This window comes from Centruroides sculpturatus, unplaced genomic scaffold (genome assembly GCF_000671375.1).
Source record: "Centruroides sculpturatus isolate CEXI.00-Female unplaced genomic scaffold, Cexi_2.0 scaffold242, whole genome shotgun sequence".
Classification (NCBI taxonomy): domain Eukaryota; kingdom Metazoa; phylum Arthropoda; class Arachnida; order Scorpiones; family Buthidae; genus Centruroides; species Centruroides sculpturatus.
The window spans coordinates 283,078-309,317 of NW_019384574.1; the positions used below are offsets into that span (position 1 = coordinate 283,078).

The 26,240-nt window shown below is 32.3% G+C and overlaps 1 protein-coding gene, 1 long non-coding RNA gene and 1 pseudogene across 2 annotated transcripts; 2 read left to right on the top strand and 1 right to left on the bottom strand.

Annotated features, from left to right (window-relative positions):
• Window positions 1-3,776: 3,776 nt before the first annotated feature.
• On the top strand, window positions 3,777-5,970 carry LOC111624262. The gene is made up of 4 exons (XR_002756544.1): window positions 3,777-3,836; window positions 5,570-5,639; window positions 5,721-5,748; window positions 5,831-5,970. It is a non-coding gene; the product is annotated as an uncharacterized LOC111624262 (long non-coding RNA).
• Window positions 5,971-6,242: 272 nt separating this feature from the next.
• Window positions 6,243-8,240, bottom strand: LOC111624282 (annotated as a pseudogene).
• Window positions 8,241-13,148: 4,908 nt separating this feature from the next.
• LOC111624283 lies at window positions 13,149-25,390 on the top strand. Its single transcript, XM_023367094.1, has 6 exons — window positions 13,149-15,664; window positions 22,218-22,340; window positions 22,414-22,526; window positions 22,596-22,684; window positions 22,760-22,950; window positions 25,194-25,390. Exons 1-6 carry the CDS (start codon window positions 15,508-15,510, stop codon window positions 25,388-25,390), a joined length of 870 nt encoding a protein of 289 aa, XP_023222862.1. The 5' UTR covers window positions 13,149-15,507.
• Window positions 25,391-26,240: the final 850 nt, after the last annotated feature.

The following is a 26,240-nucleotide window of genomic DNA, read 5'->3' on the forward strand; positions in this document are numbered from 1 at the left end:
GTTATAATCGGGTTAATATATATATTGTTTGTTCAAAATAAAAAAATGATTTCGGACGATACGATAGCCAGGATTAATTTTCAAAAATGGGAAATTTTCGTTATGCATAGACAAAAATTCAACCCGGAGCAACCCGCAACGTTGAAAATTTTTTTCAAATTGAACATGGTTAATTTCATCGAAAATGGATTGTGGCATCGTGGACGACCTCGTAGTCGTGGCCAGCGAAATCATGTGCATACAACTAAAAAGAAGTTTTGAAAAGTTGCGTTCTAATCTCGACCTTTCAACAGATGAAGAAAGAACATATTTTTTACAAAAGAAAAAACAAGAATCCAGTGTTTGAAAATCTTATTTTATTCCAAAAAAGAACATTACAGCTGCTAGTTTTCAAGTTAATTATTGCATTGCTTGCCACCGGAAACCTTGTTTAGAAGGAAAGTTTGTAAAACATGAGTTTTTAGAATGTGGTACTGTACTACTTTGTTTGCAGATTTTAAAGAAAAAGACTTGATTATAAAGCGTATAAATAAGTTACCAAGAAGTCGCAGTTCAATTAAAAATCGAGTAATAGGATTAGAAAGAAATATTTTTTCGCAAATACATAACGACTTAAATTATGCATAAATGTACTCAATTGCTTTAGATAAGAGTAATGATGTAAATGGTAATGCACAATTAACAGTTTTTGCTCGATATAAATCAGGCAATATAATGAAGGAAAAGCTAATGAAACTAATATATTTTAAGTGTAATGTACCAGTCGATATTTTTAAATAATTTGATATTGCATTTAAAAAAATGGATATTGAGCTACAAAAAATTGTTTCTGTAAAAACATACGGTGCACACAATATAGTGGGGAAAAACTTTGATTTTATTCAGTATCTTAAGTAAAATATTATACACTTTCTGATTGAATTTCATTGTATAATACACCAGCAAGTTCTATGTTCGAAGCAAGGTTTAAAAACATTTTCCAATGTAATGCCAGTTATAATAAAAGTCTTAAACTTTATAAACGCCAGAGGTCTTTATAAACGACGATCTGCACAATTACTAAGGGAAATTGACTTGCAGTATTCAGAGATTTTGACATACAGTAATGTTCGATGGCTAAGTTGCGGTCAAGTTCTTAATCGGTTTGTCATTTCATTAGAAGGAATTAAGCTATTTTTGAATAAAAAAAACAATAGTTTTCAGAAATTTTCAAATAAAGATTGGTTAAATGATTTAATGTTCTTATGCGACATCACTCAGCATTTTAATAAAAAAAATAAAAAAGTTCAAGAAAATGGACAAACTCTTTTAATTAAGGATGTTTGAAAATATTAAAATATTTATGACAAAACTTGACATCTTTACTGTGGATTTGGAAATGAAAATCATGAAATATTATCATCAATTACAAAATCATTTTCAAAACACAATAATTTTTAAAAATACGCTTGACATTCAAGAAAATGCAACTAAAAAATATTTAATGATAATACAGAAAATAAAACAAGTTTTAGAGGAGAGATTTAATCAATTTAAATGTTTGGAAAATATATTTCACTTTATTTTATATCCATATAAAATGGAATTCGGAACAACGAAGTTAACCGAATTTATGTGAACAAATATCCATGACTTAGAAATGGAATTCGTTGAATTTCAAAGCAGCATAATGTGGAAAAATAAGTTTGTAAACATGATTTATAAAGGAAAAAAAATGTCTGAAAGTAGCGCAGATAATAATGATCCCACACTTAAAATTGAAAATATTATAACAAACATATGGGATTCTTTAACAAAAATTTCATATCAATGAATAAACTTGCTAATGTTGTTTTAATAATGTTTGGGTCTACATATTCGTGTGAATAATTGTTTTCTTCAATGAATTTTGTAATCTACCAATAGAAATAAACATGGAAATGAATTGACTGCCAAATGCGTTAAAGTAATAAATACAGAATATGAACCTAATGTGAACCAGCGGGAAGGTTGTAGGTCTCCCGTTCACGTGTCAAGATGGCTAATTTACTTTACCCAATCCCGAGGATGGGGACCCACAAATGTCAGGCGAGTGGAGGGAGAGAATCGGGGGTCGACGATAAGGTGAAGGGCGTGATCGAGTAAAGGAGTCTACCATATTTACCAAATATAACAACGATTTATTAAAATAAGCGAATTAGACAAAAGACTACACAAATTGCTTTCTAAAACCGCCTAACAGCTCGAGAGAGAGAGTTACACGCTTTTTCATACCTCTTTCTAGAGTTCCTAGACGATTAAGTCCATGTAGGCACATAAATGTCCAAGGAAAAGTGGTTTTAATCCAACTAAGGCACAAAATATATATGTTCGCGACTTGGGCGCTGATCTGATATCGAAGATCGTAGATCGGAATTCGGCGGGTTCGGAGAATCGGCGCGATGTCGTCGGTCCGGCTTTCGTTAAGAGACTCCCCCGAGAGGGGATAAGAACTGTCTTTTATAGCTTTTTGTGGTGAATTTCCACCACGTGATCGGATGTTCATGAGTTAAAGGTTATAGGTGTCCCAGGGACCTAAAACGAGTGACGAAAGTTGGATGCTAACTATAAACTTTATTAAAAAACTTGAAAACGTTAGTTTTTTTAATAAAACTCTCTTGGCAAAAAATAAGGTGTTTGTTACTTGAATAATTATTTTGTCGAGTACGTTTCTGTTCAATATAAACTTTTCTGCAAGATGAGCTGCAAGTTCTGCAGAGAACAATAGATGTTTATAGTTATGACAGGAAGGTTTACACATTCCCGGCTAAGATTGTTTTTTTCTTCTAATCCGTTACATAAACGAAAGCGAATAAATTAAAATTTTTAGTTAATAACAGAGCGTGATTTTCGTTACTAAAATTCCGGATCTCACACTAATATACAGAAATTATGTGATAGTAAACAACAGATTTCTCATTAAATATACTACAACTTTATTATACATACACACACCTGTAACTATAGGTATTAAACGTAAATACCGAAGAAAAACATGCAATTTTTCTAATATGCGACGAAAGAAATTAACAGTAGGGAAAAAGTTCTTAGAATACAAGAGTATCATAACTATCGTTATCAATGTTAGTTCCTAACATTGATAACGATAGTTATGATAGTAATTCCGAATATCTTTTAAATAAAATATGTATAACTTAAGTGTTTAAGTATTATTAAGTGTTTATAAGTATTAGAGTAATGCATAAAAATAAGATAATTGTTGTTATTAATTGCTTGATTTGTTAAAACTAATTATTATTGCGATACGTCTAAAATAAAAAAAAAAATATATTTGTGATTTAATTACGAGAACTGAACAATTCACACAAATATTTGAGGTAACAGCAAGACAGGTTAAGATATCCAAGAAGTTTACACAAATATTTAGGCTAACAATAGGAAGTGTTAACATATCGTAGGCAATCTCACAAATATTTAGAGCAACGGGAGAACAAGCTATATCCGTTATTTTCTGCAATATAATATAATATACTGTATATATATATATATATTAAATAACGGATAAAGGCAACAAAATACTTTATTTCTAAAATATTTGCATGTTTAATAAATCTTAGAATTAAATTTTATTTTAAATAATCGTGTTCGCATTTCAATTTACAATTTTTATTGAAATTTTATTTATCAATGAACATATGATAACTTGACAAACAGATATTTTGTCACACAACACCTCTATTTATATCACCCTTTAAAATGTTTAATTTTCATACAACAGAGCGCTTCAAGCACTTCATTCCTTTTTATAGCATTTCCAATAAGAAGCAAGAACGTAACAAACTCAAACACGTGCAAAGGTAAGTATTGTGTGAATTATTTGAATTTAATAAGCATTAAATAATTCATATTTGTTGTGAAAATCTTTCAAAAGTTTACACTTTTTAACAATAATTGATAGAATAAACTACTGAAATTAAATTTATTTTCTTCTAATATTTTTTTCTTTTACATTAAATATTCGAATATTTTTCTACTATGAATATGCTTAAAATTAATTGTATTGTTTATTTATTTATATTGTTTTTATACTGACTTGTCAGTAAGGCTGTGTGATAACATTCAAACAGAACAAATAAAATTTATAACATTGTACACTTTGAATTAAATATTATAATTTTTCTATAACAAAAAGATATATAAATATTTTTTTATTTTCGTATGTTTGAATTTAAATATTTAAGCATTTTAATGTTTTTTTTATTGGATGAGATTGAAAATTTTATTAACAAGAATATAAAGTCTGAGTGCAAAATCTGGAAAGTTATGCTCAGAGTTCTGTTAGGAGCACATTTATTTTAAATTTCAATCTGGAAAATAGATCGTCACAATGTTTATTTCAATGTATATATACGACAGACGTTCGGGGGGTGATCCGTAGGCCGATTGTTTAAGATATATTTTGTTGTTATGCTTAAACCTGCAGAGGGTCCTTTGATGCAAATTTGCTATGACAATGCTCCATTGTAATTTTTTAATAATTCATATTCTTATTTTATGTTTTAAGATATTTCTGCCTTTGCTTAGTTCTCTGGTTACTCTGTGTTCATTTATGTATATTATTTTTCTGTATCCATCGGTTTGTGTTAATATTCTTTTTAAAGAAATAAGTTGTATAATAAAAACTTTATTGATACTTACCAATAAAATGTTTGTTACACATCATGTGTAATAAACGTTACACTATGTACACTTGTTATACTTGTTAATCATACATATATATTGTGTAGGCCTACATATTAGCATATTTCTCTACATTTTCTTTCAAATAATAAGATATTTTTCCAATGTTGTATAACAAATGAATAAAACGAATAAAAGTTGTAAATGTTTAAACATTTGAAAAAAAGATTATAGTTTAAAGATAATAGTAAGAGAATCTGAATGATGCAGAAAAAAACATCGAAATTATAAGAAATTTCACCTTCCTGTTCTGATAACATGAAATAAACATTAAAAATTTGTTTAATGGCAAGAATTCATAAGGAAATTGAAAAAAATACAAATAATAATTGGCTGTGATTTAATGTCAACTGGAGTCCATACTATACAAAACGAAAAATATTCACGTTGTGATGAAATAATACGAATAATTGCTAGTTCTGTCTTTGTGTGACGTTTGTAAGAATCCACATCTCTGGCAATTGTCGCTAACCAAAACTGAATACATCGTGCATATTGAGCAATGTACTCAGTTTCACCTATCACAAGAAGATAGTTTCTAAAAGAATTTTATTCATTTCGAGATAGTAAAAGCGAAAGTACTTATATGACGCACACGAAACTAATAGCAGTGATACATAGCAGTGATGGTATAGTCGACACTATACATAAAAACCACATACAGTAAATTGTTACGTTTTGATTTTATGCTTATGAAAGATTACAAAATTGTACTGGAGCCAGAAAAATTCACTCGTAAGAGTTCCGAAACTAGTTTTCGGTTAACTGAATTTTGGGTCATCATATATAAGTATGTATTGTATTATTTTTGATGTTTTATTTTAATTAAATAATTTTACTTTAATTTCAGATGGCCTTATCGGTTTACTTTATCTTTTTCCTACTTGCTACAACTGTTATCTGCTACCCTTCTTTTCTCGGTAGGAATTCTCTATTATCAATAATATCTATACAAAGAAAAAGGAAAAGATTAAATTGTCATATTTATTTTTTGCTTACAGAATGGAAGAAACGGAGTAACTTCAAATCGTAAGTCCAGTTTCATTTATTTATGTATTTATTTTTGTAACCATTAGATATTTATAATATAGATAAAATTCGAATTTTATAGTCCTCCGAGCTGTAAACGTGATTCAGATTGCAAAAAGGACGAATGGTGTGATTTTCGTTGTTCTGGTGTTATTCTGCTTAACTGTAGTGGAACATGTGTAAAACGCTAATGATATTTTATGTATTTGACGAAAGTAATAAAAAAATTACCTTAATAATAGTAACTGTTTAACCCCTTAACGACCATTTTAATAAAAAAATCTTTTTTAAAAGCCCAGTCATTATTATTACTTAAAAAAATTTTCATTTCAATTGAAAAAAGTGGTTTTTTCGATTTTTCAAATTTGGCAAAAATTGGTTCCTAAATGGCAGCTTTCCCTCTGGATAGCCAACTTTACAGGGGCTACCCGCAGCCTGCATCGGTGGCTTTCCTGCATGCTTCGCTAGCGTGCAGAAAAGATGCCATTCGTCGGTTAGCTTTAAAAATAATTTAAAAACAAAAACATGACAAAACATAACATGAATATAAATTTATTGATATAAAAACATATATTAAATGATTACAATAATAAAATACAATATTATTTATACCATTGAAAAATAAAAATAATAACGTGATATAAAGTAATACATTTACGCATAAAGAAATACTATAAAATAAGTAAATAAAAATTATAATTTCATAATTATTAATAAAAATATATATTTATATATTATTTAAAGTTAAAAATAAGTAAGGTATCNGCAACATAAGTTAAACGTAATGATGAAATATTTTTAAATAAATTTTATTAAAAAGTAAGAGTAAGTTTAAAAAAAAATAAGAGTACATTTTTAAAAAATTTTTCCACTGTGTGGTATATCTGAAAACACGGTGCAGCACACAAAGGCACATCGCAAACTTTGCGATAGTATCTCGTCTCCTTTCTTATTTTTTTCCCTGCACTGTCATGCTTAGTTTTGCATACGGCACAGCATCTAGTGGGAGCTTCCTTTTTGTCGGTCGCCAGAAGGTCCGGGAAATGTCTTTCCATAAGTCTAAGTGGACCTGGAATTCTCGAACCTGGAATTCTCAGCTGACCATGTTTTGTAACCCTCGTTTCAGTGTGATACTCCTCTATAATTCTTTCTTTAACGTTTATTCTAAACTGTAGATGATCCATTACGTCACCATTTTTTTCATACAAAACGTACAAATATCCAGCATTAAACGTACAAATATCCAACAAATGAAAAAATACTTTTTTGTAAAATTTCTTCTCTGCTTTTCTCGCCACTGGATAATCTCGAAGATGCTGATCTAAAACATCAACACCTCCCATTGTGTCGTTATAGTCGACAACAACCTGTGGCTTTACAACTATTTTACCGGCATGAATTTCTTTGCTTACCATTGTTGGGTTGTGGACCGTAGAGAGTAAAGTGACGGCTCTTTTGTTTTGCCACTTCATAATCATCACTTTACCTCTCTGCATCGCCACTGTTTCTCCCTTTTTCAATTTTTTATTTCTAACCTCAGCCGGGACTTGTTGTCTGGTCGTCCGCACAGTTCCGAAGAAATCCGTTTGGACCGTAACCAGATAATCAGCTAAATGTGGGGAAGAATAAAAATTATCTGCTGTTAGACAATAGCCCTTGCCTAACAACGAGTCCGCTAATGATAATACTATTTTTGATGTTACAGGCATATCTGTACATTTTTCGTTGAAAACTGTGTTCTTTCCGGTATAAATTATAAAATTATACAAATAGCCTGATGAGGACTCCCATAACATGTAGAATTTCACATTGAAACGAGACCGTTTGAGATGCATGTATTTTCTCCACGAAAGACGTCCTTTGGATAGCATCAAACTTTTATCCACCACTATATCCCTTTCTGGAACACACAGACGCGAAAATTTTGAACTATTGGCCAAATTTTATTCAGTTTAGGGTTTGGATGAGTTCGCGGATTATAATTTTGATTATTACTAAAATGAAAATTTTGTTTTATTTCCAAAAAACGATTTCTTGACATTTATCTTCGAAAAATTGGAGTGGAAAGTGTTTCGTTCGTGGTCCAATACATCCTCTCATCCGGTTTATGAATTATTCCTTGCAATATCACTACAAAACATTAACATTTATTCTATGGAAACAGGATTCCACTGGATCCTGGATGTCTGGGGTTTCGATAGGGCGTATCTATTCGTCTCTGTAGTAATTTCGTTCACCAACTCGTTATCAAAAAAAAAATTAAAGTAATCCAACGGTTCAGTTATTTGAATTCTAGAAAATTGACACCCAGGAATGCCAGTGAATAAAAACCGTGGAGGAGGCGTTGGATAAGTACTGGTGTCAGCATCACAGAACGATCTAGCAGCATCTCTTCCTGATTCGTCAGAACTGCTAGAATAGTCTATGCTTGGGATGTAAGACTCTGATCCGCTCTTAGAGATCGCCATGTAAGTATCGTCACTATCAGACATTCTACAAATAAGGAAAATATTCTAAAAACCGTCTTATTTTTCTGTTATACGCTAAAAATTACAGAATATTCACCAGAATAAATAGAATTATGAACTTAATTACTAAGATAAGGTGGAAAACTTGACTCCAACAATAGGAGAAAAGTTTGTCAATAAACTCTAGAAATAAGAAAAATAAATTCCTTCCCAAATCGCATGGCGTGTGTGAGACGCTCGGTGACAGTTTTTTTAGCAGCATTTTTTCCGAAATTTTTCAAATCATTTCAAAATATTTAAGTTTTCTAATTTTTTCGAGCTGCAAAAAATGCAATAAATAACATTTTTAGTGCGCGTCGAGTTTACTCGCAAAAAAAAGTCAAAAACTGTCAGCGTCTCACAAACGCTGTGCGAGCCATCAGGTAAGAAAAAATTCGGCAGAAAAAACAGGCTCGCGATAATCACTATCGTCCATCGCAACCATTGCGGTGCATCTTTTTCCCTATAAATTCTTTTCTTTCAATATATATTTTTTAATTTCAACTTTGTTTTTGGGCTGCAATTTTAAATACTTGTAGCTTTATAAATTTTCATTATTCTGTTTGTCTGTCTTTTATAAAGAATATGTAAATAGATGGTAAAATCATTTACGTGTGTTTACAAAGGTGCTGTTTTCTTTTGTTTGATCTAAAACATATATATCTAACAGTTTCATTTTTGCTACGTTTCGAAAATTTTAAATTTAAAAAGAAATAATCAAAAAATTCAATTAATTTGCGTTATATTCGACTATTCCAGAGATCGCAGCTTTGATTCTCTCTTTTGTAAGTCGATTGACTTTGTTTAAGCGAATAAATGTTTTGTTACCACCCCTGGGCCATAAATACTGCAGCAAATACACTCCCCTACCATTTACAGTAAATCATCGTAGTTGGTTGAAAACAATGAAAAGGAAACTCCTTCTAAAATTTTATTGGGTATCTTCTGTCTTTGTTCACATTACTGTAACTAATCACAGAGTTGTGAAAGGAAAAATTGCTGCGAAAAGTCCCGCCTTCAACCTTTGAAGTAAAACGTAAACAATCACAATAAATTCGCTTTTTAAATCGTTTTTTAGCTCTAATGAACTAATTTAACGTTTTTGACAATAAATTAGGCAATTCGACAATATTTAGGCATGTAAATATGTTTTTAAAATTATCTAGTAATAAATATTCCCAGGAAACTCCACCTCCCTATAGTAAGTCTGTGGGAGATGTTCTTGCTGTTAATTAGCTTTAAAATCTTTGTTTCTACGCCTACTACGCTCTAATTAGTAATTTATATTATGACAGAATCAAGTTCAACAAATGAGAGTTTTTCAGAATCATCTGGTCTGGATTTTCCCGCGAAGAACCAACCCACATGTTCAAAGTCAAAATGTAAACAAACGTTAAAAATTAACTATATTCTTTACTAGCTGCAAGGACCCGCTTTGCTGGGTGTTTATTTGTGGGCAAAAAGTAACGATAGTGATAATTAACATAATTACATTATAGCCAATCTTACTCGTTTTCACAAAATGCAAGAATTAGGTCCCCCGTTTCCAGACTAATTAGAGAATTTTTACGTCCAGTCAAACGAACTATTTTTAATTTGATCAATTTTCTGGAACGTTTACAATCGTTCTATAATAGAACCAATTCGAATACAAATTCTAATTCGAAAATTTTCAAAATCGAAATAGAAAATCTTCCACTTTTAACCACTTTCAAGCCTATATCTCTCGCACTCTTATAGCTATCGATACGCAACCACCATAGTGCACGAATGGAGACTTGGGGCTACTACCACATACAAACACCATTCACGTGCGATGTTTAGTTTTGGCTGAAAAGTGAAATATAGGGACACATACGTCCATTTTAATATATAGATATATAGATATAGATATAGATTTTAGAGCGTATTTTTGCTACTTTGCATGTTATTTGACTTTACTTAGACAAGATTTCTTAACAAAAGCTTCTAGCTGAAAAATTAACCAGGAAACTTATTTCTCCCGAATATTGTGTAATCTTAAGAAAAAATCATCTAATCGCTTATTATAGTGTATTATTGTATGAAGTGTGGAAAAAATATACGAAAAGCGTCAAATCTTCACTATTTGAAGCAGAAATATACGTTGATAAACTTTGACTCTTCGCTTCACGATAACAATCGACTCCTCTTTTGGCTAAGTAATTTGAGACGTAGTGTAAATTATGGCAATAACTTCTCCCCCGCCCTAGATAGATAGCTGCAGTTTGTTTTGTTTGAAAGAAGACAGATGTCTCTAACTGAAATAAGATATGTACAAAGTTCAGCGAATCTCTATGTAATTCGTTTGAATTTGTACTTTTGTTAGTGCAGTAAAAGTGTTCAAACAGCGTTGTTATCAATTGCATCAATATGGATCATGCACGCTTTTTACTCTCAGACATGGATATGGAAAATATTATATATGATGACGTATCATCTGAAGGTAAACCTGATATCTGTGAAACAAGAGATAATGACACTGATACAGAACAGGAAGAACAGCTTGATGAAAAAGAATTATTGATACCTTCAAGTTTTTAACAAGGTGAGAGCATGTTTTATATAGGGTGTGATTTTAGTACCTGCTGGAATAATTCCCAACATCGCAACTAGGAAAAACTGTTAGGAATATGGCTGTCACGTGTTCAGAAGTTTATCTCCTGGTCTCCTGAAAGATAGAATGCGATGTACGATGACGCTGTTTATTTTTTCTCGTTGCCTATGACCCTCTGAATTATTGCTATTTTTCTAACATCCAGTGTATCTGTAGGTCTTCGTAGAATAAAGACATATAGAAGTTTCGTCTGTATCCCGTTTACATCCCTGATCGCTCAGCTTATCCAACTTCACCAACAAAAATTACTAACAAAAACAAAGCAGCATGACATAGTAACGCATCTTCCTAGTCCCATAAGCGATGCCACTAGAGCAACGTCCATTATGGATTGTTAGAAATGTGAGATCCGAAATTTTATTATTCTAAAAATGTAATTATTTTACTTGTTTTATATAACAAATTGAAAAAAAAAAAACGATCTTAGCTGGGAACATTTGAAACCCTCGTTCCATAACTATCAACATTCTATTGTTCTCACACAGCTTGCAGCTCGACTTGCACAAAAGTACATAGTTAGCATCCAAATTTCGTCACTTGTTTTAGGTCCCGGGAACACCTATAACTTTTATCTCCTATAACAACCGATCACGTGACCAATTATCCCAACACAAAAATATGCTTTCTTCCCCCTCTCGGGGGAGTCTCTTCACGAAAGCCTGACCTACGATATCCGATACCTTTGAGTTGAATCTTCGAACCAGCCGTAAATTCCGAACCTCCCGCTTCGAATACCGTCTGTCAGTCGCGAGCTTTTATACTTGTGCCCATTAGCGAAGCCAATAACTACAATTTTATGAAAAAAAATGATGTCTGTAAAACGCCATGTGATCAAAGTGCAATCGGGCAGCAACGCGATTTGAGAAGGATTATTCTAAAAACTGTCTTACTTTTTACTTACGCGCTAAAAATTAGATAATAATCTCCGGAATAAATATAATTATCATAAACTTACTGGATAATGCAGAACAACTGGCTGACAGATATCCAAATACACAAAAATTGCACGCAAAAAACTAAAGCACTACTTGACACACCGAGATCAAGACTAAGAATGAGATATTGTACAATTATTCAAAGGAAATAAAAAGTCATAAATTCTGGAAAGAAACTTGTAAATAGGTATATAGGTAAATATATGTAATATATAGGTATATAAATTTATAGAAATATGAATAGCATATTTTCTTTTACTAAAATATTTTTGTTATAATATGAATAATTCGAAAAACCTACTATTGTAAATTTGTGTTTTATAGATAAAATTAGATCAAATGGTTTTAGATAAAAATATAATAAAAAATAGTAACTGCAACAAAATATTCAATAATATGTACAAAACAATCGATACATAAAGATAAGAAGAAATTACTCTAGACAATCCTGTTATTTTGTTTTCTTCTAGGATTTTACAATTTCATGCAGGAGTGTCAAAGAACTTTTATTATAAAAGCTTTTTTATATGAATATTTTTACACAAATACAAAAAATTATTTATATCACAATAATACTTATTCTATAATAGTTTCTAGCCTTATATGTTCATATAAAAAGATTTACGATACGCTTCGACAAAAAATCAGAATAATTTATAATAGACCATTTTATAAAACAAATTTATAAATAATTTAAGTATAAATCTTTATTTATTTTATAATGTATTATTTAGAAACTTATTATTTGTCATGTAACACAATACTGGCAAAGAGACATCTGATACAAGCTTACAAGCTTCAGTACAGATACACATCAGTACAGATGACCTTGAAAACAGCTGCTTGTAAAGTTTCGCGGGTTGTTCCCAACAACAGCCTGAGGGGAACTAGGTTTTCTACACACATCTGAACGTGTTACTGTAAAGACTCGCTTGTATTACGTTATTTTCTGATAATTTTTTAAAATTTTTGTGTTATTACTTATATTATATGCTAAACTTAACCTCATGAAACTAACATTGTTTTTTGTGCTTTACAGGAAAAACTTCCACGAAAAATTAAAAAAACTTTTAATACATCAATTTATGAAAAATACATTTCTCAAACATTTTAGCATATAACTTAATTTCCTTTATTAGAAACGAATTGTTTTTCACATAACTAAAAATTGCGACGGATCACCTGACACACGCCACAGTTCGGTGTACTTAGCGTAATGTCCTTCAGAACATCTGTTAATAGAAAGTTGCTGAATATTTTCATACAGATAGCAGGGGAAGACAGGTTTATAGACTGTTGTGCATCAGTTACCATAAAAATTCAAATACATCACGAAATTTTAAAATTTTCTGATGTCATAAACAACATCCAATAGAATATAAAATAAGCTTTGCCCGCGTTATCTCCTCCATAGGCAGGAAATAAGAAAATAGTGAATTTTCAAGAAATTTCCTGGGATGAAAAGAATTTTCCAGGATATTTCCTGGGATGAGAAGAATTTTCCGGGATATTTCCTGGGTTGAAAAAACAACCGAGATGCAGTTTAATAGACCCTGATGTACACAATCCAGGACTTTCCCTTACCTTTTCACTCGTTTTGAAAAACTTCGCTCGTTAATCGAGTCATTTTTAAAACATTTGATTTTCTCGTTATTCGTAGTGCTCGTTAAGCGAGGTTCAATTGTACTAAGCTGTTAAATAAAATATGGCAACATAGAATAGAAAGAAGTAGCGCCATCTGAGCAACAATTGGACTTAGGACAACATAATAATTAATAACATTAATAAATAATATAGGAGTATTAAAATTAATATTAATTAATAACGACAACAACAATGAAGAGAATTATAAATACTAAACAATGACACATGTTATGAAGTTGCGCCATCTGTAGAGAAGAAACGAAAGTAAACAACCTGCGTACAGATTTATGGTTGATTTATAATACTTATTTACAAAAGCCAAATGGTTTTCAAATTTATGTCTAAAGAGACATAAATTTGGTGGACGCTTATTTGTTTATTGTGAATGTTACCAATACACGACCTTCCTTTTCTAAAACCTGACTGTTCTTCCATTACTAACTTATTCTTTATTATTTTACTAAATATACAGGCCTATGGTATTTAGAATAGTAATTCCTCTGTATTTTTTTTTTGTATCAGTTTAATTTCCCTTTTTTAAATATTGAAATAACCTTTGCTATTTTCTACAAAAGTGTTACTGATTAAAAGATGAACTGTATGTCTCTGTTGTTATCAGCAAAAAGTATGATGTACCTGGAAAAACACTAGCGAAATGAATTGAAAATTTTTCTAAATATGCAAATCTATTGTGAAATTTTATTGTGCGTTTTTAGGAAATTTTATTAAAAAATATTGTCCCCGAAGGTTGTTTACCGCGAACAGAGCACGAGTGATGAATTCTATTAATTGAATAAGGCAATGCATTCTCGAGGGATGGGTTGAAGTTAATTCAATATAAAAAAAAAAATATTTTTCGAAAAGGACTATTATAGAAAAGTTGCAAATAATTTTATATTTGATACAAGATACAACGAAACCTTTACATGGGCGTGCTGTTGATGAGGCATATAAATCTCCAATCCTGGTATGCGTGAGTTCAATTGTTTCACACATAAGGCGGTATTTTCATTTATAGTTGCATTTCACCTTACTACAGGGACTGATATAAATCTTAAAATTTGATGTGTTTTATGTTTTATGACGTTATTATTACATCATTTACAGACGATGTCACGTACTTGATCGTAAGCATTCTTATATTTGTTTAAGTGTAACGAAAACAATTATAATCAATATAAAAACTACAGGAATTTAATTCAGTCCATTTCGCTCCTACCTTTGCTACCATTGACTGCAAAGAAAATGAAATTGTTTAATTTTCATAACATTTAAAAGGGCAACTCGACAATAAATAACTTTTATTCTTATAAATTTTCTCGTTGCACATGTATTTTACTAAATATTTCTCGGGACCATAATAAATGGACAACTCAGTATAGGTAAACATGAATATAAAATTGCGGTATAAAAGTTTTCATGTTAAATTTGATTTTACGTGAAATCTTCGTCTTGACGAAGGTAAATGTTCTACACTGTACAATTAAATTGTAGAAAAATTTTTGTATTCGGTAAAATTTTCATTTCCATTTTTCTAAACTAACATTTTAAACAGAAAATTTGTAAAGCGAGAAAAAATTTTAAATGAAAAAATTATTTTAAAAGTAAAAAAGAAAAAAAATGGAAGTAAAATACCACTGCTTAATAACAGAACCGGTTCGGTTATGACGTAGTTGTTGTCTTAGGTATAGGTAACATCTTTACCTTTAATAACTTAACCATAAAATAAATTAAAGTATTATTTACTTATTATATAACTACTATCAAAATGTAGTCAAATTACGACTCCGTTTCAAATGAAAATGTGCTGTAACTAATATGAAACATTAATTGGATTATCCAACCTCGAGGGAAGAAATGAGAGAAGTTAAGTTTCGTTGTAGTGTGAAGTTAGTCTTCTATAATAGGCAGACTGTTAATTACGTGGAAAAAACTGATTGTGATTGGCATTATTCGGCGCTTGTTGTCTTACGCATAGATATTTCATTATAACATACAGTACCGCATCGAAAACTGCATATCAAGAAAAATATTTACCATGTGTCTGTTGAGTTTGTTCCAAATTCTGTTAAGTTTAGTTATTATTTTTCTTTTTGTGACATATTTAACACGAAAGAAAAAGAGAAACGGAAGGAATCAACAAGAAAACGATTTGACTTCGAACAAATATGGAGAGAATTTGTGCGTATCTGGAGGTAAGTCAATAATTGAATACTTTTGTTTTTTTTAATTTTTAAAATATAATTAATTTAACACGAAAGAAGTGATCTGACTGCGCTACAGCGCTCTATATTAGAGCTCAGCCACACGTTTTAATATTAAAATGCCAAATTTGATGATTAATATTTCCAAGACCGACATTCAGATTTGGACGAAATTTAAAATATTTATTGTCCGCGGTACAGAAGTCTTAAACTTTAAATAAATTGATTGGATCGTTTTGGCAATTTCAAATTCTGCAATTTCGATTAGATTTACAACGAGAAGGATTTTCGCAACATAAAGCTAGCGGAAAATGTAGAAAATGTCTGCGTATCCTCAACAGTTCTTTGTACAACCGACCACCTCTTTTGTGGTCCCTTTAAAGGTTTTATTTCAAATATCGAGAATTTATAAAATTATAAGCCCAATGTTTAAATATTAACATTTTATTGGTCGATCGTCTATTACGTGAAGTGACGTTTTGCTATTCTTTTTAATCTATTAGCATCAGATCCTTACAATGACAAAACGCATTTTTGTCGGTTGTGTCATGCACATTTACTCCGTTTAACACATGAGTATTTTAATACTTAATTATTTTATATAATACATTAATAGAGGAATAANATCCGGATAATCGAAAATCCGGATAATAGAAGGGCGGATAATCGAGGTTCTACTGTACATTAATAGAGGAATAAACGTTGGATTCTGACAATTCAAATTACAGCTTTCAAATGCCGGTACTTTTCGTTTATCTTTGGTATGACTAGTTTAATTAATATTGTCAATTTCACTTAATATTACACCAGCCAATCTTTCTATTAATTTAATGTTTGTAAGAAACCGTGGTAATTGTCTTAGGTGTAATTCCTCTTCCAAATATTTAAAAGAGTTTTTTTCTTTGTAATCTTGTTTGGTTATTGAAATCGTAGCCATAATAGCATCTACTAAAATCAAAGCAGTCATCGTACATTTTGTTCGCTTTTCTAATGTTACCACGGAATGTTTAACGTTACCTGAACAATAACTTTGTGTCGTTTGTCAGTCTTTCGTGTTAAACTTGAAACCTTTATTCTGTGGGATTCTGAATAATTGGCACAGTCTTAGCGCAATATGCCTGCATTCTGTCAATTAGCCCACTTTCTTATATTTATACTTTTTGAGATTGTTTCTTACAATCGTGGTTTTAAAGAGCACATCAGTTTATTTTGTTTGCTGTGATAGTTTATTAAATTTNGCACTTTGCTGACAAAAATGCTTCGTCAACGTCAACATTTGACGATCACGCGACAACTTTCCCACAACAATAGTATAAAACTGCGAGCTACTGGAAGCTCGGCACGTATCGTCATAGGAAGTTATAATTGCTAATAGTGCCACCTTGACTCACGGATCTTCATATAGCGAACCTGATCCAGCAAAAAAAAAAGAAGACACTGGTTGGAAGATACCGAGGACGCCTACCTCTTCCATACAGACGACGTTTGCCATATCGATTCTTCGTTACGTCCGAGAGGTATTTAGGGGCTATTAGAACTTGAAAATTTATCTCTGGAACTAGGGATTAGTTTCCCAGTTTGTGTAAATAGTATAGCTTATAATCGCATTTAACCTTAGCAATTATATAGATTTGTGTAATCTAGACTTAGTTAATCAATAAATGTTTTTTCAAATTTCAAAACTTTGATAGTAATCATTTAATACACGGAAATACAGAACAAAACAAATTTAACAATAAAGTTCATTAAAATCAAATCTTGGCAGAAGTGTTTTCTTCAAAGGACATTTTTATCCAGTTTGAACTTTATTGCGGAAGCGCAGCCTAAAATAAAAAGTCTTCTCCGTAACTGAAAATTACTTTTTGGAAGTCACCGGTGTTTGTAACAGTAGAATATGACAATTTTGTAGCTTCAGTGAATCTATTTACACTGGACGACAAAAAAAATAACGCACCATGAAGGACTTGTTAGATCTGAATAAAAATTGATATGTTGCATCATCTTAGCTAGATATGTAAATGATTAGCTTTTGAGAGTAGGTTCTTATGTTATATCGCCACCAGAGGGGAAAAAATGTTTCCGCTGCCTGGTATAAAGGTGCACGCTGTGACGACTTGTGCATATGTTCTGCACTTTTATTCATGGTTTTGACTTCATTGAGTGACAGACATGCCTCTACGACGCATTCGACAGCCTTACACTCAGTTAAGTGAGTTTAAGAGAGGTCGCATTGTTGGATTGAGAGGAAGATGGTCATACTGCCGGATTGGCCGCCATCTGAACCGTTCTGATAGAACTGTTAGGATGTGTTATGAGCAGTGGGTAAGTAGGGGTACACACGAACGGCAAACAAGTTCCGGACGCTATCGACAGACCACCAGAAGGGAGGATTGTCTCATTGTACGTCAAGCACGGACAGCGCCTACAGCTTCATCGTCTACCATTCATGCAGTAATGGCACCTGCATTACGGAACAGTGTATCCAGCCGCACCATTTCCAGGTGCTTAGTAGAAGGCGAATTGATCTCCCGACGCCCAGTATGTGTTCTACCGTTAACAGCCACCCACCGACGCCTCCGTCTGCAGTGGTGTCGTGCATGACAATCGTGGACCGCTACCGACTGGCAGCATATTGTGTTCAGCGACGAATCCTGCTTTTGTTTGGGGGCTCACGATGGCCGTGTGAGAGTATGGCAGCCCGCTGGTCAAGGTGTCAATCCGGCCTATACCGTGGAGCAGCACACGGGCCCAACCCCCAGTGTTATGGTGTGAAGAGCCATAACATACGACAGTAGGACACCTCTAGTTGTCATGCGTACTACCCTCACAGCCAAACGATATGTGCAATACATCCTCCAGCCACATGTGTTGCCCTCATGGCAGGGCTTCCGACAGGCATATTCCAGCAGGATAATGCCCGGCCACATACTGCAGCGGTCTCCCAAGCATGCCTACATAACGTTTCCACACTTCCTTGGCCTGCATGATCTCCAGATTTATCGTTAATCGAACATGTGTGGGACCACTTGGGTCGCCAGCTGCGACAGCCACAGGATCTGACTCATCTTGAGTCCCAATTGCATCATGCATGGACAGATATGCCTCAGAACATTATTCGCGACCTTTATGCCTCCATGCCGAGGCGTATCACAGCTTGTATCCGCGCTAGAGGCGGCCCAACAGGATATTAGTTCCTGCACTGTATTGCATATTACTGCACAATAAAGTATGTTTTTGTTTTATGGTTGCAATCATATATCTGTCTAGCAATGACGATGTCATATACCAATTTTTATTCAAATCCAACAAGTCCTTCATGGTGCGTTATTTTTTTTGTCGTCCAGTGTATATATTTGAACAATATTTAAATATATTAGGTCACTGTATGACTTTGTCATAGCATGATAAAATTGAGACAAAGTGCTGTGTTTTTATAATTGAAATTTTTAAAATCAGTATTAATACTATATTTTATCTTTTGTTTCATCTAATCCAAGCACTGACACTTCTTTGAAAGTATATGTAATGGCACACACTCGAATACATGCATGCAACAAAAAAACGGTTGTTGGCCACATGAGAAGGCAATACACTTATCAGTCACAAAGAGACAATCCTTACACTTGTCGGCATAAACGTGTGGCATTTGCTTAGTGTCAACTGCTTTGTTCTTATGTTTTGTTTATTTTTAATGCCCATTTTGCATCAAATGCATGTAATGCTGTTTTCTTATTTATTCCATCCGTAAATTCTGTTAGGTATGCTCAATTGCATGAGGCAACATAGACGTTTTCTCTTTGATCTCTACTGTATCTCAAAATTGAGGTCATGGATCACCCTTCTTTTGATTGCATTTTTGGATTCCTCATCATAATTAATTGAAAATAGCAAACTTTCATAAAAATTAATATTTCAAATTTCAAGAATGAACACAATTCTGTAAGTCACATAGAAAAGGCTCAAGCAATGCTCTGCCTTAACCAGATAATATTTTCAGCCATCTTTAACAGAATTACATGTTTCTAAATCCTACTTAATTTATATGTTTTTATTGGACTTTAAATTTGTTTGTTACCTATATGTTCAATATTCCAATTCTATTGTAACCTTTAAAAACANCTTTTTCAAAACTTATTTATTCTTGCAAGAACATTTTCAAGCTACTATGCCTGTTTCTTTACAAATTTGACACAAATAAATAAAAATCTTATCAATAATATGGTACGACATAGGGAACGCATCTGCCCTTTTTAATCATCTGAAAGTTTCCTTCGTCCAAATGGCCGTAGAAAATCGCCTATTAAAGGAACAGCTCAAACACCAAGCTGGCACTTTGACACTCGCAAGCCATGGCCGTCCACTAAGAAAAAGAAACATTTCACCAGAAAGAATAAAATCTTTGAAGGACTTAACTAACGCTTCAATGCCACTTTTGAATACTGAAAGAGTTAACTAAATAAAACTAATCTAAATACTTAAAATCCTTGAATAAATCTTCAAAAGCGATAAAAATAATAGCAGCACTCTCTGTTGCTGTAGTGTGATATTTAACTTTTGTGATTGGTAGATTACAGGTTACGTATGTTAAAATTCTGTTTTTTATTGGCATTTGTCGATGTATATGTTTTAATAGTAATATACACGTAGATAGAGAATTATTACGTACCACTTTGGAAAGTGCTGAACAAAACGTATCTTAATCATGTTTCTACCAACTTTTCAAATCCTTTTAAGTTTAGTTGTTATTTGTCTTGTGTTGATTTATACAATAGTGAAGGAATGAAGAAACAGGAAACAACTGGAAAATGATTCCACTTTATTATCGTGTGGAAACGCTTCATCTGTGTCTGGAAGTAAGTAAATGTTTGAAAGTTTTCATTATTATTTTTAAAGATATCATTACTTTAAGACGAAACATTATCTTACAAAAAGATGATTTTATACAGAATTCGATTAAACAAATTTTAATTGAACAACAATCGACAATATTAAATAGAATAAAACGAATTTTTCTTATAAACATTGTTCGACTCAGACCATATTGAAACAACGAGAAATGCAAAAACATTTCGGTTTGTTTTTCGTACGTACGGTGTGTGTGCGTGTTTGTGTAGCATTTTGTTTATTAGATTTGAAGCTTAAAATAACTCTAGTGTTTTTATCGAGAGTTTTTGAAATTTTCCACGAAGGTGTCTGGGTTTGGTGAATTTATGCTGTTAAATTTTGGTGGTTGCACGTCTGGTGTATGAAGAGATAAAATGTCGTGTGTTCTATCTGACATAATAAACTTAACGGTCGAATTTAATGAAGGATTTATTCCTTTTCGGCAATTTAAATTTTTATTTCAGAAAATTTAGCTCTACTTTCATAGAAATCTTTTTGCCGTTTAATAATAATTAAAGAAATAAAACGATTTTTTAAAAAAACAAAAGATCAAAACAGATGGCGCCAAACGCAGTTATTAATGTTTCTGGGAAAGTTAAGAAACTGGTTACTGGAGTTTGAAATTATAATACTTAATTTACAATTTTCTTTTAGTAACTTCAATGCATCTGAGACTTATCTATGTAAACGTATTTTTTATATTCTTATTTTTTAAAGTATTATTAATACTTTTATTATAGTGTTTTCTTAGGATTAAACCCAAGTTTTATTGTTTATTCTGTAGAGATTTAACAGGTGTTTTCACACTTGCAAATACGAAAACTTATTTTTGTTATATTAATTTTTTTGTTGACTTAATAAAATAAAACAGGATTTTAGACTTATTTAAATTACAATCTGTATTTTATTTTTCAATCTAGTTAGTTATTTTCATTTGGTTAATGGTTTTAGTGTTTTATAGTGTTTTTTGCAGTTAGTGTCGCGATACTGTATTTAGAAATTCATTTTGTAATGATTTTCAGCTTTAAGTGTTACCAGTCACAAGTTTCTTCGTTTAGGCTCGTTTCTTTCCATTAGCAGATATGAAATGCTCATAAGTGCAAAAGCAGCAGCACAATTTATTGCTTTAGAATTGCGATTTTATAGACCTCGTACGAACATTTTTCATTCTCACGATAAGCAAATGATCGGCAGATCCTCGTATGTGTGTACGTGTATGCTGGACAAGTGATAAACACTTGGCCAAATACTATGCCGAATACCGAACATGTGGATGCACGTTAATAAAGTAATTTCAGTATTACTACAATAACTGAAAGCTCAAAACTCGGCATGTATTGATAACTCTTCAGTGTAAATACTGTATTCAAATTTTGTACATACGTTTTCTTTGTAAATATTTTCTTTCTTTGGTTGTAAAAAAGCGTCGCGGTGACCATCGGGTCGCATCGAATATCTTAAATAATTAACTTTCATTCTGTCCTATCTCGCTTCATTTCACCTTCAACCTGAACTCTTCCTAGAACATTTACTCTTTTTTTTTTTTGTTTCTTGGGCTGTACCAAAGAGTGCGGCCAGTAAACAATTCTCTACTGACGATGTTGCAATAATGATTGCTTATTATCAATTTTTATATTTATAACAGACATTAATTTTTCAGACAATAAAGACAACGGGCAGGAGTTAAAAATGAATCTTCCGACTATGTCCTTTTTTCCAATTTTGTGGAACATTGTATTTTCTCAACGTGACAAGCAATACCACAATTCATACATCGGGATACGTATGTCAATAATATTTTATTGGGTAATTTGACTGTTTATGAATACATGAAATATTTTTTCGTAAATTTTCAGTAACTTTAAATGTATCTGCGGGTCTATCTATGCTATTTCCAAACGAGAAAGTTGTTTGTATAAATATACTTGGACATAAATTAATTATTTTCTTACATCCAGAATCTGCAAAGGTAATCAAACATGCCTAGTTATGTAATATATTCATTGCAAATGTAAATATTCAGTATAACGTTTTGTAGGAAGTGTTAAAAAGCAACAGGTTAATCAATAAGGATTCTACTTATGATTTCTTCAAGCCACTTCTAGGATACAACAGTTTTTTTTTCAGGTAATGCTTTATTTGATATTTAGTTTACATATCACTTATCGTTGTTTACAGTTTTTTGAATTTAATTAAATAAAGTTCTGACGATAATTGGAGAAGAAGAAGAAAATATTTAGCTCCACTTGTACAGGTTCGGAATCTGAAAGATGATCAAGATATATTTATGGAGCATTCAAACGTTTTAGTCGAAAAACTCAAACAATTGCAAAAAAATGAATTATTCGATATTCTGAAATGGATGAAATATTGCACTCTCGATATAATTGCAGGTATTACTCTCTGTTGTAAAATATTTAATCAAGTATTATAAATATCAATTTGTTTATAGGTAAACATTAAATAAAATATTTATTTTGTCCACTTATTGTTATAAGTGTACATCACGTAGAGAAACTTATTGCTATAAGTATACATCACGTAGAAAAAGCATGAAACGAATTTTTTTAAATAATATATATACATATATGTTACTGCAAGAAAAGTGAGCTACTGAACATCCCTTAACGAAACCAACAATGGACAGGGTTAGGAATTGAAACAGTTTTTTTACCACTTGCGTTTCACAGCAATTACGGATTTATTTGTTTGAAATTCTGACACACAGGACGACTTTTAACACTATCCCTGTCTAGCGACAATAGTTAGAACTAAAGCTAACTATAATAAATTTTTCACGATAAAACTTGGGCCGTTTTCTGTTCTTCGTCTCTCGTCTGTTGTCTCTCACAAGCTGGTCGCTGATTGGCTAATCATTTGTGTATGTCTCAAGAAATCATCGCGTCTCTCTAAACGCCATTCTGGACAACTTTATCTCTCTTCTCTTCTCTCGCTTATCAGAGACGAGCAGACAGTTGTCTTTCGACCAGTCTATCGTCTTTCGCTTCGATTTCGTTATATCCAATATGGATGGTTGGCTGCTACTCGCGCTGTACAATAGTATTAGAGAACGTTCTCTATTTAGAGAAATGCCTCTGATTTTTTTGCACTGCCTACTCAGAAACGTCACTGATTCCATTTTTTTTAAATTATCCTATATCAGTTACTGAACTATCAAATATGATGTTAATTTTACTTTGATAGTTAAGGAGAAATTAGATCTTTATATTTCGGAAAATATCCAAGTATGCACGCTTTTCGAACGGTTATTACAATTTTTATTTGTTAAAAGACAAATTGACGTTACGATGTGTAAAAACGTTAAAAAACAAAAAACAAGTTTGTCGAAATTACGTGCTTTATTTGAACAAACGCTTTCTTTGCCACGTGAATGCGGAGTACGATCTACGATTACGTACTCCGCATTTTTGAAAATTTTACAATTTCATTGTTGTGTACAGGCACAATGAAGTGACGTTTTTCTCAACACTGGGCTAGTTGAATCTTTTATTTAGTTAGAACGTTTTTTCCATACATCAACGTTTCGGGCATCAGCCCCTCTTCAGCTAACTAAATAAAAATGCATGATTTAAAGCAGGAGTGTCCAACCCGAGGCCCGCGGGCCGCATGCGGCCCAATAAACGTGTAAACAAAACCGACAAAATGTTTTAATTTTTTTATTATTTATCTATTTCAATGGCACAAACTCAAAAAAAGAATTAAACCTTTATTCATATTTTATTCTTGTGTGGAAAGGAAATATTTTCAAATACCAGTACTTGGAAATGTGTGAATGCGGAAGGATTACTAAATAAATCTGGAGTTGTGACTCAAAGGATTATAGACCCAAATTTGAGAAAAGGAGGGAAAATGAGAAAAGACAAAAGATGTAGAAGTGAGAAAGGTTAAATAGATCTTCTGTTAAGCAAATATGGACCGTTAATTTTCTAACCTTTCTTATTTTTTTTTCTATCTTTTGTCCTTTTTCTCCTTTCCCTGCACTTGGGTTTATAATTTTTTGATTCACAACTACAGCTTTATTTAGTATTTTTTCCAACGTCGCAAGATTTGGCTACGTTACGCCAAATGTGGCTTTTTTGTTTGACGTAAAAAATATCATTTGGCGCTTTGGCTGTGTGAGATCCAGCCTGGGGTACAGGGTAGGTTGTTACTCCTGTATCACTTACTAGGCAGCTAGTCGGTGAGACCAGTTCTCGGTCGTCCAAAGAACGGCCTTTCCCAAACGTAGGGAAACAAGTGGCGGAGGGTCTTTTGTTAAGCCGAATATTTAAGGTGGAAGTTGGTGATGGCGAAATCACCTTCCTTACGTCAGGTTCCCCACACCAGTTTGTCAATTTATCGATCCGCGGACAAACACGCCTGCGATTGCTTTATAGATCTGATTCAGACTCGAATTAAGAGACATATTTTATATAAAACAAACAAGAGTAAATTTAATGATTGAATATAAGTAAAACAAATACAAATATCAATGAACGAGGGATATAAATACGACAATTCAGATACACGATATATGGACTTATATTATACCCTATGCGCGATCGAGAGAGAGAGCTCACAAAATCGTTAGAAACATACAACCTGTTTTCGTTGTCGTTCGTCTTCTTCTCTGTAGGCAAAGTACACTTTGGAGATAAAGTTCATTTACTTCTTCCCATCGGAGATCGATATGTGCACAAAGTCAAAGTTAAACTTCTAAGTGTTAATTCGGGAATTCTTTTATGTGACTCGTCTAAGGGCGTTGATCATCAGGAGGAAAACATGTGGAGTTCGGACACCTCCAGCTCTGTCGATGAACTCCTTGAATTCTGACAAATTTCCTCTATATGTCACGATCGGCGACCAATCATCATGCAAAGATTCCTCCGTGAGAACGGATGGAAAGGGGGATATGTGAGGGGTAAACATTTCCCATCAAAGCGAGAATTTTCGCAGATAAGGGAAAAACAGAGAATGTACTAACTTCTGTGAAAGGAAGTAACATCTGTTANAAGTAACTCGTTTTGTTAATATCGATGAGTGCCTGCGTATTTCTTAATAAAGTTGTTCTTAAACGAAGCAAATAGCCGGAAATAAAAAATCGTTCGTAACTTTTAAACGGTTGATCGTAAGTAAATTTTTTTAACACCAATCGATTCAGCGTGTCAAATTACATCTAGATATGTCTATGTCTATTCGTTAATATTAAGTTTAAGACCTTTTTTTAGCTGGATACCTTTTCCTTTACTCTAACCAAATTCTTTTCCCCACGAGGGAAGTGTTATACATTTATAATAGATACATTTTGAGCCACAACAACGCGTGGGCGTGGTCTGCTGGTAAAATTAATAAAGGTGACGGGTTGTGACGAAGGCCGAAGTTTCAAATTCAACTTTGACCGGTACATATAGGAAGTTGAATGCCCAAGTTAAGTGAAAGAAAAAATTTCGCTTTGTAATAACTCAAAAAATAGCGGGCCTTGAGCCATGTTCGAAATACAGTGAAACTCGTGCACATTTTTTTGAACACAAAACTTCTTTTTTCATTTTTTATGGAAAGTTAATCATGTATACATCAATCAGGGGATACAACGTTTATTTTGTACACTTGTTTTTTGAAACCGTGTCCTGTTTTATATTTGTGGCGTAGTAAACACTAGTATTGTGTTTTATTCCAAAGACAC

Bases quoted from the DNA above. Each gene is read 5' to 3' on its own strand.
- LOC111624283 (XM_023367094.1), top strand. From the start codon at position 15,508: ATGTGTCTGTTGAGTTTGTTCCAAATTCTGTTAAGTTTAGTTATTATT. The intron at 22,527-22,595 runs GTAATCAAACAT...AACGTTTTGTAG, and splicing joins TACATCCAGAATCTGCAAAG to GAAGTGTTAAAAAGCAACAG. The intron at 22,951-25,193 runs GTATTACTCTCT...TCTTCTCTGTAG, and splicing joins CACTCTCGATATAATTGCAG to GCAAAGTACACTTTGGAGAT.